The sequence below is a fragment of the Pristiophorus japonicus genome, chromosome 8 (assembly GCF_044704955.1).
Source record: "Pristiophorus japonicus isolate sPriJap1 chromosome 8, sPriJap1.hap1, whole genome shotgun sequence".
Lineage (NCBI taxonomy): Eukaryota > Metazoa > Chordata > Chondrichthyes > Pristiophoridae > Pristiophorus > Pristiophorus japonicus.
In genome coordinates this window covers 78,144,626-78,165,203 of record NC_091984.1, presented here as the reverse complement: position 1 = coordinate 78,165,203, position 20,578 = coordinate 78,144,626, and the positions used below count along the sequence as shown (strand labels likewise).

At 42.5% G+C, this 20,578-nt stretch overlaps 1 protein-coding gene across 1 annotated transcript in view; it reads right to left on the bottom strand.

The window, feature by feature from the left end:
- Nucleotides 1-15,545, bottom strand: part of dab1a (DAB adaptor protein 1a) — a 210,103-nt gene extending 194,558 nt beyond the window's left edge. Inside the window, exons 1-3 of the mRNA XM_070888232.1 lie at nucleotides 15,418-15,545; nucleotides 13,556-13,599; nucleotides 8,328-8,467 (exon numbers count right to left, since the gene is read on the bottom strand). Coding sequence (XP_070744333.1) covers nucleotides 8,328-8,467; nucleotides 13,556-13,599; nucleotides 15,418-15,545 — 312 coding nt within the window. The remainder of the gene's footprint in view (nucleotides 1-8,327; nucleotides 8,468-13,555; nucleotides 13,600-15,417) is intronic.
- Between the last annotated feature and the right edge of the window lie 5,033 nt (nucleotides 15,546-20,578).

Genomic DNA, 20,578 nt, shown 5'->3' with positions numbered 1-20,578 from the left:
GCAGCAACCCGGGGCACAAGGAAAGGACAGGGAGATCATAGGCATCTGTGAACTTGCCCGACGCTCGGAGCAACGACAAAAGCCCCGAGAGCAGGCAACTTGAGCCAACTGGTTTCCCACTGCCAGCACTGGGTACCGCATCACCACCAGACTACCTGGACACCACCCAGCAGTTCTGGTACTAGTTTGTCCTCACACACCAGTACTGATTCCAAGTATATATCAAGTTTGTACCTCACCAGTCAAATGTACTTGCCTCACAACTGTACCACAAATGTAATGATGTAATGCAATTTTTTTTCTGGACTTGAATGTATATGAATGAAATGAGCCGGCATAAGCTATATGTGGGATGGGGGGTAGGAGAGAATGGAGTGGTCATGGACGCACAAACAGAAACCACCAGCACCCACACTGCCAATGAAATACCACCTATTCACCCAAGAAACGACCCTCCAAGGGTCAACCAGATAGAGTTAAGCCCAGAGCACAGTCAATGCATGAAGACAATTTGCACTAAAGGCTTGGGGGAAGAGTGATGTTACGTATCCTACATGGTTACTGCTTGTACTATTACAAAGTGTGCCACCAGAGGGCACCTCAGTGGGAGGCTTGTAGGTTACCTGTTCAGGTGTGCCAGGCCCAGTATATAAGGCAGACCACCAGGTGTGATGCTAACTCTGGAGTTATCAATAAAGGACTAAGGTCACTACAGTTCAAGTACAATACATTGCCTCGCGAAGTCATTATCAGAGCACCTAAATATCAGATAACAATAAGAACCAAAAGAATTCTTATTCTCGGCACTTTGTTTGCTGCAAGTTTCTTTGCAGCAGCAATGAGCAATTTGTAGAAAGAATAGTAAACAAAGAATGTTAAGCTGTTAAACTACCACTGCTAAAGAAACTAATACAGAGAGCTAAATACAACTAAATGTCAATGTTCATCCAAAAAAAACACATCTTGATTAAACTTTGATAACCTAGCTTTAAAATTGCAATGTCAACAGGCCAGAAATGGATTAGTCATGTGCCTATTTTATGAGCAAAGTGGCCAATGGTATGGAGCGTACCCACAACGTGAATTTCCGCATGGGATCTAATTACCATAGAGGAGGCTAATATTCCTGAAAATTCACCTCTTTCTCCAACCTTTTGGTCACCCATCCTAATATCTTGCTCTTCAGCTCAGCATCTATTGTTTCCTTACCCTTCTGAGAAGTGCCTTGAGAAATTCTTCTATGTTAAAGTTGCTATGTAAATACAAGTTGTTGTTGTTATCTGATTTGCTGTTGCATTGTCATCATGTGCACTATTACCCAGTTGTGTATGGACATGTTCCTGTAATATATTGTGCAAACCAAAAATATAAGATTAGAAACATAGAAACATAGAAAATAGGTGCAGGAGTAGGCCATTCAGCCCTTCGAGCCTGCACCACCATTCAGTAAGATCATGGCTGATCCTTAACCTCAGTACCCCTTTCCTGCTTTCTCTCCAGACCCTTTGATCCCTTTAGCCATAAGGGCCATATCTACCTCCCTTCTGAATACATTCAATGAACTGGCATCAACAACTCTCTGCGGCAGGAAATTCCACAGGTTAACAACTCTCTGAGTGAAGAAGTTTCTCCTCATCTCAGTCCTAAATGGCCTACCCCTTATCCTAAGACTGTGTCCCCTGGTTCTGGACTTCCCCAACATAGGGAATATTCTTCCCGCATCTAACCTGTCACATCCTGTTAGAATCTTATACATTTCTATGAGATTCCCTCTCATCCTTCTAAACTTCAGTGTATAAAGGCCCAGTTGATCCAGTCTCTCCTCATATGTCAGTCCAGCCATCCCGGGAATCAGTCTGGTGAACCTTTGCTGCACTCCCTCAATAGCAAGAACGTCCTTCCTCAGATTAGGAGACCAAAACTGAACACAATATTCCAGGTGAGGCCTCACCAAGGCCCTGTACAACTGCAATAAGGCCTCCCTGCTCCTATACTCAAATCCCCTAGCTATGAAGGCCAACATGCCATTTGCCTTCTTCACTGCCTGCTGTACCTGCATGCCAACTTTCAATGACTGATGAACCATGACACCCATGTCTTGTTGCACCTCTCCTTTTCCTAATCTGCCGCCATTCAGATAATATTCTGCCTTCGTGTTTTTGCCACCAAAGTGGATACCCACACATTTATCCACATTATACTGCATCTGCCATGCATTTGCCCACTCACCTAACCTGTCCAAGTCACCCTGCAGCCTCTTAGCATCCTCCTCACAGCTCACACCACCACCCAGTTTAATGTCATCTGCAAACTTGGAGATATTACACTCAATTCCTTCATCCAAATCATTGATGTATATTGTAAAGAGCTGGAGTCCTAACACTGAGCTCTGCGACACTCCACCTGGTAGATCGTAGTAATTTTTCCAAGTGATGTACTATCAGGTTTAGCACAAATTTTACATATTATTGGCTGTCCTCTGCTTCCCAAATATGCTTGCATTAATCCATATTGGATCATACAGAATCCGGTAAGTAAATATGCTTTTTTGAACTTGGGGTTGTGTTAACTTCCTCAAGAAATGTGCATTCACAGCCAAAATAACAAACTTTTAGATATTTATTCTTGTTACATGGTTCATCAGCTGCCTGAAAAGCATGAAAGGATTATTATTGCAGACACATTGTGATTAGAAATAATAAAAAAATAAAAAAAAACATTGAATTTGGATTCTTGGAATCTGCACAAAGCCACAATTTTCTGCAATTTCATTGTTGGGTGGTCCAAAGAATAGCGTACCTGATTTTGCTCTGTGGGCACCCGGCTGGTGTCTGAAGTGGAGCACAGCACCGATGTCATATGCCTATAGAGAGGCAGCTGCACACATTGTACCTCCCCAGGCCATTTCCATGACCCAGAGGAACTCCAGATGGTCTGATGGAGACCAGCAGCCAAAAGGCCATGATTGTATCCAAAAGCCCTGGGGCTGCTAAACATAAATGAAGAAACTTACCTGCTTGTCTCCAGCCTTCCTCCTAGATCCCTGTCAACCCTCTGTGTGAAAGCCCCAGGAAATCCTACCACAGAGACCTGACATAGTGGCCCTCTGCCAGATTTTTCCTCTACCCTGTGCCTGGGGCTGAGGAAAATCTTCGTGGTTGTAGAATTTAAAGCTTTTTATGTAATTACATATGTACCCAGCAGACAGAGCTAATCATGTGGTTAATGCTGCCATTAATTTGGTAATCTCTTGGCTAAGGTCTAGATGATCAACAAATTAGAGAATGGCTGTGATAACAAAGAAATAAACACAGAGATAGTAATAGAACCATAGATAGTTACAATACAGCTGGCTGCCATTCGGCTTTTTATGCCAGTTCTTGGCTAGAACAATCCCAAACTAATCCCACTGGCTGCTTTCTCCACATAGCTCTGTACCTTCCTTTGTTTCAAATGTGTATCCGTTCTTCCCTTAAAAGATGTAATTTCTCTGCCTCAGTTACTCCTTATGGCAAAGCATTTCTCCTACCTTCTTTCCACATGCTCGGAGTGGCAATTTAAATTGATGTCCTCGACGGTGACTGCCCAACCAGAGAAAATAGTCTTTCCCTATCCACTCTATCACCACACTTCAGAATTTAAAAAACCTCTATCATGCTTTCTCTTAACTTTCTCTATTCCAATGGAAGTAGTCCCAGTATCTCAATCTCTCCCTATAGCTATAGTTTTTCATCTCTAATATCACCTTGGTGAATTTTCGCTGTATGCTGGCTATGGCTTTAATTTCCTCTCTATATTAGCCACCCACAGCTCTCTCACTGTCGCTTAACTATTTCCTAGTACAAATTTATCATTACCTCTTTAGGTTTGTATTCTGTCGCTTGGCAATTCCTGGCCCAGCTCTGCCAGTGGAACCCCTGCCCATCCTTGCCTGAGGCTGGAGACTCCGTCCAACCTGTTAGATATGGAGTCATTTGCAGAGCTGAGGAAAGCCGCTGGTGCCTGCAGTAACACATTGGCACCCACCTGCCTAATGGAGGTGGAGTGACACCAAGCTGCTCTGCCTGTAGTCCACGAAAAGCCCAGAGGGGCCGAACAAAATCATTCTTTCCATTTTTGGGCTCCCACTGGAGCTTCTGGATGCAAGATAAGATCATCAACCCCTGCGGAACTGATGACCTTATGTTCTAGCCAAGGTTTGGGATTATCAGAACACCTCAAAGGGATTGTGTCTTACTGGCATGAGTTACACCAAGGCCCTTTCAAGGTCATAATAGTCAGAATTTCCCAGGTAATCCCAGGATCTCCCACGACATGCTTCTTAACATGGAGGCAGGTAGGTGGAAGGTCCACCTATAGCCCTCTGATCAGAAATTAAAGGTCTGGTCTAAACAAGTTGAATGCTGGTGGCGCAGATTCCATCCCATCTTCCAGGCCCTACCCGTTCCCACCACCCACAGGCAGAAATAGGACATACACAATCTTACAATCTAGGAATTTTGGGGCCTATGTCCCTATTTATAAAGCCCAAAAGACTATTACATTTTTGCAATTTTATCCACCTGCACTCGCACTTTCTATATATATTTAAAAAAACACACAGACAGAGAGACAGAGACAGACAGAGACAGATACGGAGAGACAGACATAGAGAGACAGAGAGACAGGCAGGGAGACAAGCAGAGAGACAGGCAGATAGATAACATGTCAAACTATTGATTTTGTCCACAGCTGACATTAGACTAACTGGACTATAAGTACCTGGTTTATCGTTCTCTTCTTGAATAGAGGTGCTACGTTAGCTACTCTCCAGTCCCCAAACACAATGTGCATATCTAAGGAGGATTGAAAAATTGTGGCCGGAGTCTTTACTATCTCCCCTCTGACTTCCTTCAACAGCCCACGGTATATGTCATCAGGCACCCGGTGACTTATCCACCTTGAGTTCTGCTAATTATTTTCCAGAACCAGTTTATTTTCTATAGTTACCTCTAATAATTGTTCCACATCCTTCTCTAGTAACCTAAGCTCTCACTTCTGCAGTCATTTGTAAAAACTGATACAAAAAATGTATTTAATATCGCTACCATACCTTAATTTTCCACAACTAGATTTACCCCATCATCTCGGAGTTCTCATTCCATCGCTTTAATGATTCTTTTACTATGCTTGTAAGAGCCCTTAATATTTACTTTTATATTGTCTGTAAACCCTTCTAATCTAGCTGCCAATAGAGAATCATGGATCCAGACTAACTCTGACATACTATAGTTGTGTATAGAGCTATATTGCTCGGTACAATATATTGTTTAAACAGGGTCATATTACAGAGTTTCAGAAAGACTGCCTCATTAATTCCAGTCTTTAGAGAAAAACTATTTATCGTAGCTTATCTCTGAGGATAAGTAGCAATTGTAACAATGGGTATTGGGAGACACAGGATGATGCAGTAGGCTAGAACATTCAAATCCAGAACTTGCGTTTCAATTCAGTTTAGGCTAACATGGTATAAAAGTCTCCTCTCTCTACTGGCTGGAAAGGTCATATCTGAAAAGTAGAGCGAGGCAATCTAGACACATATTCATGTGGAAGTGGGTCTACAACACAAAGTGAGCCATTACTCAACACAAGTTGACAGTAGCGTGGAAGATGGTGGAGGCAAAACGATTGAGGAAGACGATAACTTTGGCCGTGTTGTCCCTATGGTGCAGGTTGGCTGCAGGTGTCCTTTAATGAAGTGGCACAGAAATTGTGGAGACAATTCTCCACAACCGCTGCCAGGTAGAGGTGGTGGGGTATGGTTGGTAGCATAAAGGCAGGCGAGAGCATTTCAGTTCTGCTACTGCTTATCTCTCGGATATGGTTTCTTGCATTTGGTTTCATTCAAATATTGCGATTGAGCTGCTTCAAAACCAACCCCCATCATTAATTTTAATTTGACTTTCCAGCATCATTAGACTCTTGATTTAGATGCTTTCTAATTCTCTGATTTCCTATAAAAGCTTGTATTTTAAAAGCTTCTCTTTAATCAATTCTCCCTACTGAGCTAAAATCTTGGCAGTGCTTCATTCATAGCCACCTTTTAAGTGAGTTCACAGAGTATTTGATTATTTTAAATTCCACACAACCATAATGTACTGTTCGGCAAAAGAACAAAACAAAAAATAAATAAATATATTCTTAGAAATTGCAACAAAAAACTAATAAGAGAATCCAGCGATTAAAAACATTTTATGAAACTGTAAAATAATAACGCTGTGCATCCATTATTAATCATGCTCACTCCAAATGGGCGAAACCATTTTAGACCAGTCTAGAATATCTGCTGGATAATTGCACCTGGCACTAAAATAATACATGGGCCTGAGCCAGATTTTCCTCTTCCCCCAGCACTTGTTTCACTCCTGCACCACAGACCTAAGTGACCAGAAAATCTACACTAATTCTCAAGCTGTGGCTTAACCAATGCCTTGTATACATTGCATACAAAATGTATGCTGAAGGCCTGTACACCAGAACTAGCTGCTCCCCTAGCCAAGCTATTTCAGTGTAGCTATGATACTGGCAGCTACCCCACAATGTGGAAAATTACCCAGGTTAAAAAAATAATAAATCTAAAAAAAGAGAATAAATCTAACTTGGCCAATTACCATTCTAGCAGTTTCCTCTCAATCATCAGAAAGTTATAGTTGGAGTCATCAATAGCGTCATCAAATAACAGCTACTCACCAATAACTTGCTCATTCACACATAGTTTGGATTCTGCCAGAACCAGTCAGCTCTAGACTTCATCCTCGATCTAAACTTGGATACGAGCTAAATGCCAGAGGAGGGGTAGAGTAGCTGCCCTCAATATCAAAGGAGCATTTGTCGGAGTATGGCACCAAGAAACTCCAGTAAAACTGAGGTCAAGGAGCAACAAAGGAAAAACCATACCGTAGCTGCCTGACACACTGGAAGATGGCCGTGATTATTGGAGGCCAATCATTACAGCCCCAGGACATCTCTGTTGTAATTCCGAATGGGGGTATCTTCAGCCCAACCATCTTCAGTTGCTTTGTCAACTATCTGCTTTTCATTGTGAAGACAGAAGTGCAGCTGCTTGCTGACAATTCTATAGCATTCAGCTCCTTTCACGACTCTCCAGACACCAAAACAGCCCTGGCCAGCCTGCAGCAGGACTGGATAATATCCAGACTTGGGCTGACAATTGGCAGAAAATATTTGTGCCACATATGTGCCAGGTAATGACCACCTCTAAGAAGAAAAAGCCCAATCGCATCCCGTTGACCTTCAACAATACCATCATTGTTGAGTCCCCACCACCACCAGTGGTTCCATTTTGTTCAGTTCAAAGAAGAAAACCTTACTTTTGGATAATAGGAACATTTTCACAAATTTCTGAATTAAATATTTTTTGTGCAGTTAAATTGTTTTCTGCTAAGGAATACAGAAACATAGAAACATAGAAAATAGGTGCAGGAGCAGGCCATTCGGCCCTTTGAGCCTGTACCACCATTCAATAAGATCATGACTGATCATGCAACTTCAGTACCCCACTCCTGCCTTCTCTCCATACCCCCTGATCCCTTTAGCCGTAAGGGCCACATCTAACTCCCTTTTGAATATATCTAATGAACTGGACTCAACAACTTTGTGGTAGAGAATTCCACAGGTTCACAATTCTCTGGGTGAAAAGTTTTTCCTCATCTCAGTCCTAGATGGCTTACCCCTTATCCTTAGACTGTGTCCCCTGGTTCTGGACTTCCACAACATCGGGAACATTCTTCCTGCATCTAACCTGTCCAATCCAGTCAGAATTTTATATGTTTCTATGAGATCCCCTCTCATTCTTCTAAATTCCAGTGAATATAAGCCTAGTCGATCCAATCTTTCTTCATATGTCAGTCCTGCCGTCCCGGCAATCAGTCTGGTGAACCTTCGCTGCACTCCCTCAATAGCAAGAATGTCCTTCCTCAGATTAGGAGACCAAGACTGCACATATTTTGATTGAAAGTCATTTGAGCAAATGCATTGGAATTGTTTGGGTCAGGTATTGCTCATCACTGATACAATATTTTGTTGCCCTAAATTACACACCTTGACCGGCGAATAGATTGTGCCTTTCTGTGACATATGATCAGTTCTAATAAAAATCTACCAGTTTTCATCCCCAATTTGCCCTCATTTCATCTCCACAAGATGGTACACTCCATTGCTGTGAGGTACTTAATTCAGCAATCTGGCTGGGGACTGGTGAAACCTGGTCAATATAAATATTCATTGTTTTATTATATTTCAACACCTTTGGAATTATGTAAAATTACCTTTAGTTTCATCATTGAGTCTTGGCAGAGCTTATCTCCCCTTGCAGCTGAAACCTCATCCACACCAATTAGTTTTGCCCTGTACCGGAATCCATCTCCTTTAAACCGTTTTATCAGACCAGCTTCACTCCGATCCTGACCTGGAAGTTAAAAGAAATAAGGCACTGGTGTTACAAATTAAATATATTATTTGGCTATTATGGTATCAAGTGAAGAAGTAAACAAGTCTTGTAAATGCAACTAAATCTTCTTAGGACTACAATATAACAACCACTAGCAATTATATAGCACCTTTAATGTAGGAAAACATCCCAAGGCATTTCACAGGGGAGCAAAAATAGGCTCAGAGCATGTAAGGAACGTAGGGGAAGTGACCAAAGGCATAATAAAATAGATTGATTTGAGAAACTATTTAATGACAGGGAAAGAGGAAGTCAAGTGTAGGGAGTAGCACATGAAGTTCCATAAAGTAATGTCAAGGCAGCTGACACCGTTGCAATTGATGGTGGTTGAGAGAGGGGGGATACACAGGAGGTCAGAGTTAAATGAAAGGAGAGGTTGGGACGGGGTATAAAGATGGAGGAAATCACAGACGAAGGGGCTGGTGAGGCCATGTAGGAGTTTGAACATGAGGAAGAGGATCTGAAAATCATTGCACTGGAGAAGATGGGAGCCAATGTAGGTCGGCGAGCACCAGATTGATGGGTAAGCAAGAGGCAATGCAGCAGTACTTAGCATGAGGTAGGAGGTGGTGTACAGTGGTACTTTGCAGACGTTGGAGTTTATGATGGTGTCACGTTGCAGACGTTGGAATTTATCATGTAAATGAGCAAAAGGAAGGACAGAACCTTGTTATACACCAAAGGTGAACAAGTGGGAACAGGTGAAGAAGTCAATCCTGGAGATGCAATGTCTGCATTTGGACAAGTATGAGTGGCACCAAATAAGGGTAGCCCTATGGTGATGGACCATACAGCTGAGATAATTGAGGAAGATGGTGTGATTGACCATATCAAATGCCACATAGAAGACAAAAAGGACACAAAATGCTAATGCAGCAAGGTTGTAGTCACAGATATCATTAATTACTTTGATGTGTGGCAGAGTAGGGTGAATGTGGAGGGAGGCGGAGGTTGAGGGCAGGAGGCAAGGAAGGAAGGAGTGGCAGCTGAAATAGGAGGTTGTGTCTGATGCAGTTGTCTTCATCTCGATCTTGAAAACAATAAAATCTATAAGCTGCTAACATAATACTAATCAACATTTCGCTAAGACATAAGTTTAAAATAAATGGAAATTATTTTAGAAACATAGAAACATAGAAATTAGGTGCAGGAGTAGGCCATTCGGCCCTTCGAGCCTGCACCGCCATTCAATAAGATCATGGCTGATCACTCAACCTCAATACCCCTTTCCTGCTTTCTCTCCATACCCCTTGATCCCTTTGGCCAGAACTAACTCCCTTTTGAATATATCTAACGAACTGGCCTCAACAAGTTTCTGCGGTAGAGAATTCCACAGGTTAACCACTCTGAGTGAAGAAGTTTCTCCTCATCTTGGTTCTAAATGGCTTACCCCTAATTCTTAGACTGTGACCCCTGGTTCTGGACTTCCCCAATATCGGGAACATTCTTCCTGCATCTAACCTGTCCAATCCCGTCAGAATTTTATATGTTTCTATGAGATCCCCTCATTCTTCTAAATTCCAGTGAATATAAGCCTAGTCGATCCAATCTCTCCTCATATGTCAGTCCTGCCATCCCGGGAATCAGTCTGGTGAACCTTCGCTGTACTTCCTCAATACCAAGAATATTCTTCCTCAGATTAGGAGACCAAAACTGAACACAATATTCTAGGTGTGGCCTCACCAAGGCTCTGTAAACTGCAGTAAGACCTCCCTGCTCCTATATTCAAATGTCCTAGCTAAGAAGGCCAACATGCCATTTGCCTTCTTCACCGCCTGCTGTACCTGCATGCCAATCTTCAATGACTGATGTACCATGACACCCAGGTCTCGGTTGCACCTCCCCTTTTCCTAATCTGTCACCATTCAGATAATATTCTGCCTTCCTGTTTTTACCACCAAGGTGGATAACCTCACATTTATCCACATTATACTGCATCTGCCATGTATTTACCCACTCACCTAACCTTGTCAAATCATCATGCAGCCTCTTAGCATCCTCCTCACAGCTCACACCACCACCCAGTTTAGTGACATCTGCAAACTTGGAGATATTACATTCAATTCCTTCATCTAAATCATTGATGTATATTGTAAATAGCTGTGGTCCCAGCACTGAGCCCTGCGGTACTCCACTAGTCACTGCCTACCATTCTGAAAAGGACCCGTTTATTCCGACTCTCTGCTTCCTGTCTGCCAACTAATTTTCTATCCACGTCAATACATTACCCCCAATACCATGTACCTTAATTTTGCACACTAATCTCTTGTGTGGGACCTTGTCAAAAGCCTTTTGAAAGTCCAAATACACCACATCCACTGGTTCTCCCTTGTCCACTCTACTAGTTACATCCTCAAAAAGTTCTAGAAGATTTGTCAAGCATGATTTCCCTTTCATAAATCCATGCTGACTAGGACCGATCCTGTCACTGCTTTCCAAATGCGCCGCTATTTCACCTTTAATAATTGATTCCAACATTTCTCCCACCACTGATGTCAAGCTAACCAATCTATAATTCCCTGTTTTCTCTCTCCCTCCTTTTTTAAAAAGTGGTGTTACATTAACTACCCTCCAGTCCATAGGAACTGATCTAGAGTCTATAGAATGTTGGAAAATGATATCCAATGCATCCACTATTTCTAGGGCCACTTCCTTAAGTGCTTTGGGATGCAGCCTATCAGGCCCCGAGGATTTATCGGAATTCGATCCCATCAATTTCCCTAACACAATTTCCTGACTAATAAGGATTTCCTTCAGTTCCTCCTTTTCACTCGACCCTCGAACCCCTAGTATTTCCAGAAAGTTATTTGCATGCAAGCTACCCTTAAAGAAACACTGACAAAGTGCACAGAATAGTCGTTTATTTAAGCCACTCAACTAGACTATCTATTTCTAGCTCCCAATCTTCAACTATACTCTGGAATGATAAAACTTCATGCAGGAGAAATTTACGTTGTTTGCGCAAATGATTTCTTGCCCGGGGCTGCTACCACCTCCTGCAAAATTCCTCGTGAGTTAGCAAAGGCACAGTCCGGTAACGTCGTGCGCAGCGATCCATTTTCGCACCGGAGCAGAAATTCGGTAGCGCCCTGTGAGGTTGCCATCGGTGATGACAGCAATAGCTTCACAGGGCGTGTACCGGGCTGTAGGCCGCTCGTGGGGCGAAAATTAATGGGGAGGTGTGGCACACACAATTTTATTTCCATGGCCGACTTATCTTGTTGTGGACTTGCCTTGTGGAATATACAGGGTCCGTGCCGCGATGTTGCAGCCCAGCACTCCGCTTCTGCGCCAGGCTGCTGCCACGGCACCCCGCTCCCGGGTAGTGAAGGGTGGCCCCTCGCCCCATTGCAGAGTTTGCAGCGTGCCCTCCCTTTTATTGGGAGGGAAGGGCCCTGTGCTCCTGATACCGATTCACAGCGCTCCTAAACAGGGTGGTACCGAACTTCAAATAAAATGAATAGCCATTATTCTCTACATAATATGCTGCCAATTGTTCCATTTACAACTCTTTGATAATTTATAGTTTAGGGTATAGCACATATTAATCCACATTCCCATCCAATTCAGCCATGATGGATATGCTGCACTCTCTGAACAACCTTTGCTGAAAAAGTATTCCATACACCTGCAGGCATCCTGTCCTTTTTTTTATACAACGGTACTCCATTCTTTCAGGGAAGCCACAGCACAAGTCAGGCTTTAAGCAGAGACAAAGGGGTAAAAGTTTGTTCACACCGCCAGACAGGCATAATCTGGGTTTAGAGGCCTGCTCGAAATTGGGCCTCAGGCTTCACCTGAATAATCGGGGAGAGCTGCCGGTGGGGTCACCAGCTCTGGCCGGATGTATTCCTGGAGGTTTCATCACATGACCAACTGCCTTCGACCACACCACCCAGCCAAGCAGGCTATTTTCCCAATTCCAGTATTTTCATCAATCATAAACAAAAGTGATTTTTTTTATGCCCTTATGATTTTCCTCCCGGGTTGCTCGCAGCAGTGTCCAGGAAATTAATTTTGAATTCCTGGAGACTCCAGAACAATCCTGAAGGGTTGGCAGTCCTCGGTCTGTTGTGCCTCCAGAGGCAGCTTAACCGTCCAATATGGGCAGTTTGCCTCAATGGCAGCTGCCCTGAGGTACGTTCTGGCTGGGGGAGGGAAATTTCTGCTCCACGTTAAAGTAAGTTTTAAAAAGAAAAACTCACCTTTATGTTGAAACACTGAGTGGAGCAGGAAAAGTGTCAGCACTGGTCTTTAAACAGAAATAAGGCCACTCATTAACATATTTAAGGGACCTAATGCCTGTTTACGGTGGTTGCCCAGGATGCCTGAATCTTGTTCAAGGCCAATATGGTGTCGTACATATTTCAGGCATCTCTAGGGTGCAGGACATAGCTCCCCCTTTTGCGCCCGTTTTCCGCCCACAAAATGGGTGCAACGAGAGCCAATTTCTACCTCCAAATATTTGCTGCAGAGTCCAAGAATTACTGACTTGTCACTCTGGGCTTTAGTGGTGCAAAGATCCTATATAATTAATGTGTCATTTGATAAACCAAATTATAAGCACAAAAATAGTTCCAAGATCGATATTTCCAAGCCACTCTGTGAAGGGACATTGAGATAAAAGTGCTGTTGTAAGCCTCTGCAATAGTTCAGTGTATAAGTGCATTATGTGGTGTATTACTAAACCATACAGGAAGGTCTCAGGGTCAATCCTTGTCTTTGCTGAGATAATTGATCTCAGTCAAGGTCGTGGTGGGAGTGCTACAATTGCCACTGAACTATCAGAGAAGCCCATTAACTGCCTCCAATTGTAATTTCACAATCTCTCTCTGACTTTTGTACTGAACACTGACGTTGTGGAAGGCCAAGCATTGCAATACACATACCAATTGGAGAAACCAGCTACTAGTTTTACTCAGGACATAGACGCCTGTCAGAAACTGGGCACGATTGCACTAGAAATACCCCACTGTACTTCGAGGAGCACTGTAAATCGGAACTACTGTGGTTTGCACAATATAAATGGGATTGTTTATACTTCACTGTAGTGGTACCTGCTCTCATTTCTCACTCCCACCCTCACATTACTTCACGATTTAGAAGCAATACATGACTGAGTCAAAAAAATTCAGATTTCTCTTCCCTTCATACATCATTATGAACAATTTAAAGCTATCTGCAGCTTTATGTAAGATGCAGCTAACCATTTAATCAGATTGTTTTGTTCAATTATACAACAATATCTTAAATTGAATCGAATGCCATGGTTATCAGCAGAGTGTGATTGTGGGTCCATCTGAATGACACTGAAAACGTACACGAAAGCTCAGCGAGTTTATTCGGTGAATTGCCGAGCCTTACAGGCCAAGAAAGTTCCACGTTTATGGATATTGGGCGAGGACCGGATTGGACTCGGTAGTGGAACTATTCCCCAGCAACGAGTCGATGCTTTCAGAACATGGAGAGGAGAAAATTAATAAAGAAGAAACTTTGCGGCTTTAGTGATTGTTATTTTACTAAATAAAGGCTGAGACAAGACTCCGTAATTTTACAGTTTTGGCCACATTGCTGGCCGTGAGCCTAGTTGTTTATAACCATGAATTACTCTTTTACTTTCTCTAATTATTCAGTATATAAAATGACCTTTATGTTACAGTTAAAAATTGGTAGCTATAGACATCAAAAATGTTGACCAGGAAGTGTTTCCCTTATTGGAAACTACAGAATATTTTGATTTGTTGTCATACTTTGCATGCTAATTCCCTAAGTAATTGGCTGCAAATTAATTATCAATAAAGCAGGACCAGTGCCACCACAAGCCAGGTTAACAGCCCGCTATGAATAGCCCACTGCACCATTCAGCTCTCAGATTACCTCCATGTCTGTAAAATCTCTGCCATAAAAAGATAAGAATTGTGAATGTAATCACCTGTAACAAATTGGGGCCGAAATTGATGGGCGTACCACCCACTGCCACCGACATTCCTCTGGTCGACCCACCCAGTGCCACCTTCGTCGTGGCCTGGACCAGGTGGGAGGAGAGAGCCGCCGGGAAGCGCCCGCCAACGTCAATGGACGGCCGACGCCTGTAAGTACACTCCCGCCCGCCGCGATGCCAGAGTGACAAGGGCTAGAGTCGGCGGCAGAATGGTGGTGGACCGCTGAGTGCAGGCAGCTCTGTCCTCAATGGTAAGTGTGAAGATGCTGTAAAAAAGGCTAGTGAAGTTTAGTTAAATTATTTCTTTACAGGTACTTACCTGGATGAGATCCCCTGAAGGTCGTCAGATTTTTGTTTTGTTTTTGAAGCTGTTTATTTTTACCCCTTCGACCTTCCCTGGGCCCGACTCCATCCTCGGCGGCACTTGGGCAGCAAGCGCCTCTGCCGCCGAGAATGAGAGCTCCCGCCGGCTGCCGCCCAGACTGGCAGCGTACGTCGCAGATTAGCCATCTGTCGACCTTCGAGGGACCTGGGTGGTGAAAATCCCGCCCAAAGAACCGTCAGGACCTCAGCGGCCATCGGCAGTCCTTTGGGCGGCATTTGGGTGGGCGGAGGCCTTCATCAATTTCGGCCCCATTTTCTTGGTCTATATTATTCAAAAACCAGTAATAGACAAAAGATTCTTTTCAGAGATAGAATCAAATCCTGGAGTTTAGATCATGCTCAAACATTTGATTACAGCCTTGTAATCACAAATATGCAATATTCTATATATCATATTTAGTTAGGGAGGAAATTAATATTTTGAAGCAGGCTATGGCACTGATCGTAGATTTAAATAAAGAGAAGAGAGATGACACCACACTTCATCGCAGGCTGCTAATTAATATAACTGCTGATCCATAAACTTGGTTGAGAGCTGCAATCATTAGAATATAAGCAGCACTATATTTAAATACTCCTATACGATTCAAGATCAGATTCTTCCAATATAATTCTAGGGAATATAAATGAATACTTTCTTATGTTCTCTCCTGAAACATTGAATTGCACGATAGTAAAGTTCCACGGTGGCTGGCAGCACCCCAGTATCATGCTTATGTAGTTATCTTTTACATGTGAGCCTGGACAGTGTGTGCTGGCAGGCTATTCAACCATGGAGGGCAATGTATTCAAGTTTCATCCTGTCCTCACTGACAGCTGTGGATGACCTTTCCCCTTCCTAGTCGAGAGTGACTAGGCCAATTCTAATCCCTTGTTGTTGCACCAGTTGAGATCAACTAACTCAGCACACACTAGGGATCAAATCTGGGATCTTTATGGTCCATATGGTTTAGTGCCGCTGCATTTACCCACTAAGCCATTAGGGGAAGCAAGTGCAACTTTCTATTCTGGTAAGTATCAGATGCACGCTCTCTTGTGACTTCATGTGTTTTCAGGGTCACAGGCAAAGCCTTTGGTTTGCAGTTTCCACAGAAAGACAGGCAGAATTGCAGAATGAGATCCCACACATCTTGGAATCACATGAATTAACAAAACAAAAACAGAACTTCACTTATTTTGTCACCATTACCCAGTGGTGCTGATCATGACAATCATCTCACTCAGATTCAAAGAATCATTTTATCTATAATGAACACTGACAGCTTAATCTTATTCAATTCACACAAGTTCACTGACTGCTTAGGTCACACTTTACGTATGCAGACATATTCCATTACTGTTTACCACTGACATTTTGACAGTTTTCGTATATGACGTATGTGTGTAAAATATGAAAAGATATGCTTACTCCAGTGAGCAGCTAGCAGACCTCACCTTCCCAGGCCTATACTACAGGGTTCATTAGAGGGAGCGAATTAGCAAAAACAGCTAAACCTGTGTTAAAGAGAGCAGGGTGATGAAGGCAGAGGAGAGGGGTTGCTGGTAGAGGAAAAAAGGAACCTGGGGTTATATTTTCTCTCCAGAGTGATCCTAGAATAGGGGGTGGTTTGGGCAGAGGAGCAGTGAGCCCCAGTAGAGTTTGATGAGGCTCAGTCAGATCTGGTGATAAATGACTCAGTCAGTTATACACCAGAAACACTAAAGTCTGCACTACTTGGACTTGAGGGAGTGAAGACAAGGGAAGTACCGGGGGAAGACTGAGATATGAGGTCGTGTACATTTTGCTGGGATCAAGAGCTTCTAAAGGTGGAGGTGAGAGAGTGGTTGAACAAATCGATAACTGCAGAGGTATCATAGTGAATGGAGATGCATAGGCTAGACAGCTGGGGTTTTGAACTGCAGTTGTAACACCATGAGTTGTTTTGCTCACAATGGACACAGAAGGAAGTACAGAGGAAGAGTGTAGGATGATAGATACAATGAAGTAGTTAGAGATGGTCTAGTTAGTTAGGACCATGTAAATAAAGGGCCACAGGAGAGGGTGAAATCAAGGGGGTAACCATGAAACTGCGTAGCAGAGTGTACATGGAGCACAATGAATTCAGAGGAGAGAGAGGAAAAAGGGAACAGAGTTGGAGATTGAAATCACTGAGGATGAAGAGTTGCACAGTGCAGTGACTGAGGGAGGAAAGGAGGGAGAAACTTGAGGTGGGACTGTGTGAGGGCAGACAGTAAGGATTCTAAAGAAGGATGGAACAGGGTGAGGTGCTTACAGGAGGAGAAGGTGCGAGAGGAGTAGGAGGAGAGATCAAGTTGTGACTTAGTGCTCGGAGCCATTCCACTTCCACAGCGGGTTGGGTGAGGCAGGTGGTGGAAAGTAATAGCTCGGTGGGAAGGTTTTGGTAAGGGACATGGAGTCCCCATCCTTGAGACAAGTTTCAGTCAAAATGAGAATTCAGAATCACAGGAGCCTTGTTCATGGGCATTCTGGAGGGAAATGAGGAAAGGAATGATGATTGTTGATTCATTAGTACAGTCCAGATGGTGGGTGGAGTGAGTGGGATGGCAAGGAGCTTAGCCCACAGAAAGTGTGCAAAGTCAGCAAGAGAGCAGGAGGGGGCTGCTAAGTTTGCTGCTCATAAGGAGTCAGTGACAGATGCCTCAATGGGCCCTTCACAGAATGCCAAGTGGGTAGGGTTGCCAACTCTGGTTCAGCGTATTCCTGGAGGTTTCAGCAGATGATGCAATGCTGTTAACGACTGAGTTACTCCAAAACAAATTCACTATGGAAGAACGCAAAAAGCATCCATTTTGAAAGTGCGCCAGACACCACCCCCTGTTCACTTTGGCAGGAAAGAGTTTTAATGTGACTGCAAAGGGAAAGCTGCAAATTTCCTACGATTGTTTTCCCGGGTCATTTGCAGCAGGATCCAGGAGATTCAACTGTAATTCGTTGAAACTGCAGGACAATCCTAGACAATCGTAGGGTTGGCAACCCTACAAGAGAGGCATAGAGGGTAGCTGTGGGCTTATTCAAAGGGGAATTAACTTTATCCTTAGCTTTTTAGGCAACATTCATGGAGAACTTGTATTGCCCACTTTCTCTTCTTAAATTCAACTCATCCATATTAAATTTCATCTGCCATCGTCCCGCCCTTTGACATATTTTGTCTAATTCATGTTCTCATTCTCTCAGGTTGAATTGGCCCTTCTAGTTTGGTATTACCTACAAATTTGACCAGTTTTTACTGAGTTTCTGTATTCAAGTCATTAATGTAAATTAGAAACAATAGGGGTCCTAACACTTAGCCATATTGTGACTCAATCCCTGAATAATTAAGTATTTTTGCTATGAAATGGAAGATATTACATTCTGAAAGATAAGGGGAGACTTTTGCCTTGGGCAGCAGTCAAAGCCAATGTCCTTCAATACTACATGCTCAGATTTAATCCCTGCCCATAGGCAGAAGATAAAATAAAGGGCTGGTCTTAATCCCCTTAATACTGGAAACACTCCATAGTTTTAATATTCACACATTTTCCATTCTGTACACATTTTGATAGCTGAATAGTACAACTTAAAATGATATAAAACCAGTAAGTCACACAATATTTGCAAATTCATCAAATTCTTTGAAAAGCTAAAAATGTTGCATGCAATCTTCAAAGAATACTTTTAACAAGACCAAATTAATTACCATCAAGTCCACAATACAGAACTGCCCCAGGGCTGGATTTTAGAATTCCATATGTGATTCCTTTTTCATCATAATTAAACATTCTATTCATTAAGAATAATTATTTTTATACCAACGTTTTTCCAAAAATAATTCTTACATTTTTGGCCCTAATTATTGCTCTATCCATGACTTGATCACAGATATAACAAGACTGCCAAAAAATACACTTTTATAAATATGCTTTTAAAAATCATGTGCAAATTCTTTAAAATAATCTGTAAAAATAATCAGACAATAATGGCAGGCATTGTTGTTACTGCATCTGTAAGGATCTGCTTTCAAAATCTATTTGTGTTTCCTACACTCTCTGATTGCATGGCAGGAATATTTTCTTGGTGTCTCCGTCACTTCAATGAGCACGAAACACTCCCAAAGATGGTTGTGTCATACAAATGTGATTCCTTGGGTGAATGATCACAATTAGAATCTCGTGAAAGAATTGTGTGTTCAACTGTGATACTGAACTTGTTTATATGGGCAAAGAAGCAAGGGACTGGTTGTGTTTAGGGAGCAAGCTTTTGCGGATTCTGCACTGAGCGGGGAGGATGACAGTAATGAATATATTTATTAGAAGATGGTAAATCCAGGCTGAGATTCAGTGCCAGCGGGGCACAAATGAGAAGATTCCACAACCAGATTCCACGTATCATATTTAATTTTTTTATAGTTTTAATTATTTCAAGTTGACAGACAATGGTATTGTGGTGATAAAGATGTGGAATCAGACAGCCATCTGTGGCATTTAGGGTCTTGAAAGTCATTTGAAGTAATGCATAATTGGAGTGATCTCAGGGTATCAGAGTAGTAAAAACAAAGAATCTTAATCAATTTGAATTGAGCCAACCCAGATAAATTTGCTTAAATCTAGAGCACTTTGTTTCTGTGTGCTCCAGATCTTCAAATAGCAGCGGTACAGACTGGGCACTAACTGTAGGTATGCTTATACTTTGTGAAAAAATAAGAGGAATATGTTTTTAAAAGAAATTAAAGCAGCACTATTCTTATCTGAAGAAAGGGATATCAGCTATTTGCTCCATTTTGTTGTAACTCAAATGGCAATGATGTATTTCAGTGAGAACTGAATTATCACATTAAGTGCTTGGCAAAAAAAAAATTGTCAAACATTTTTTGAAGATGACTGTGCTCCTCTAAGCCAAAGCAATACAATTTATGAGACACTACTGGTGATAATTCTAGGAATGATGCTTTGATGTTGTGCTTCTTTGGCATAAAAGTAACTGATGAGACAACAATGTGGTCTGGATTATTACATGGTCCAGAACCACAGACTTTAAACATACATGCCAACTCACTAAATTCTGTAACAGCTTCAAAAAAACTGACAGTTGCCAAAAAAACTGACAACTCTAAAATAAACAATGCATAATTTAAGAACAGTCTTGAATACATGCCTACAACCAAGGACAATGCTTCATGGTGACTGACTAAGTTAAATTTATTTTTATTACATTGAATTTTAGGATTTTTATTAATCTTATGGCATCACATTGCTCATCTCAGTTTATTTGCATAAACTTGGTTTTTAATCCCTTACGTATATAAGATTCAAGGGTGATCTGGTCGAGGTGCTTAAAATGTAAAATTTTTGTTAGGCAAGGATATCAAAGGATATGGAGCTAAGGCGGGTAAATAGAGTTGAGGTACCGATCAGCCATGGTCTCCTTGAATGGCGGAGCAGGGTCAAGTGGCTGAATAGCCTACTCCTGTTCCTATGGGCTAGAATTTCCAATGCTTCACCGCCCGGTTTCTCGGCGGTATTGGCCGTTTTGGGCGAGAACCGGGTGGCCGAAAAATTTCCCAGCTGAGTTCCACCAATGGTTTCGAAGTGCCGCTGGGGAGCAGACCGCCGACATGCATCGTCCATAGATCGCCATGGCGCGATTTTTGGCTCAGCGGTGACCCGTAGGTAAGTTTAAAAAAAAAACACCCATGAGAATCAGCGGAGCTGGGCAGTTTGTGAGTAGCCCTACAAGAAAAAGGTAA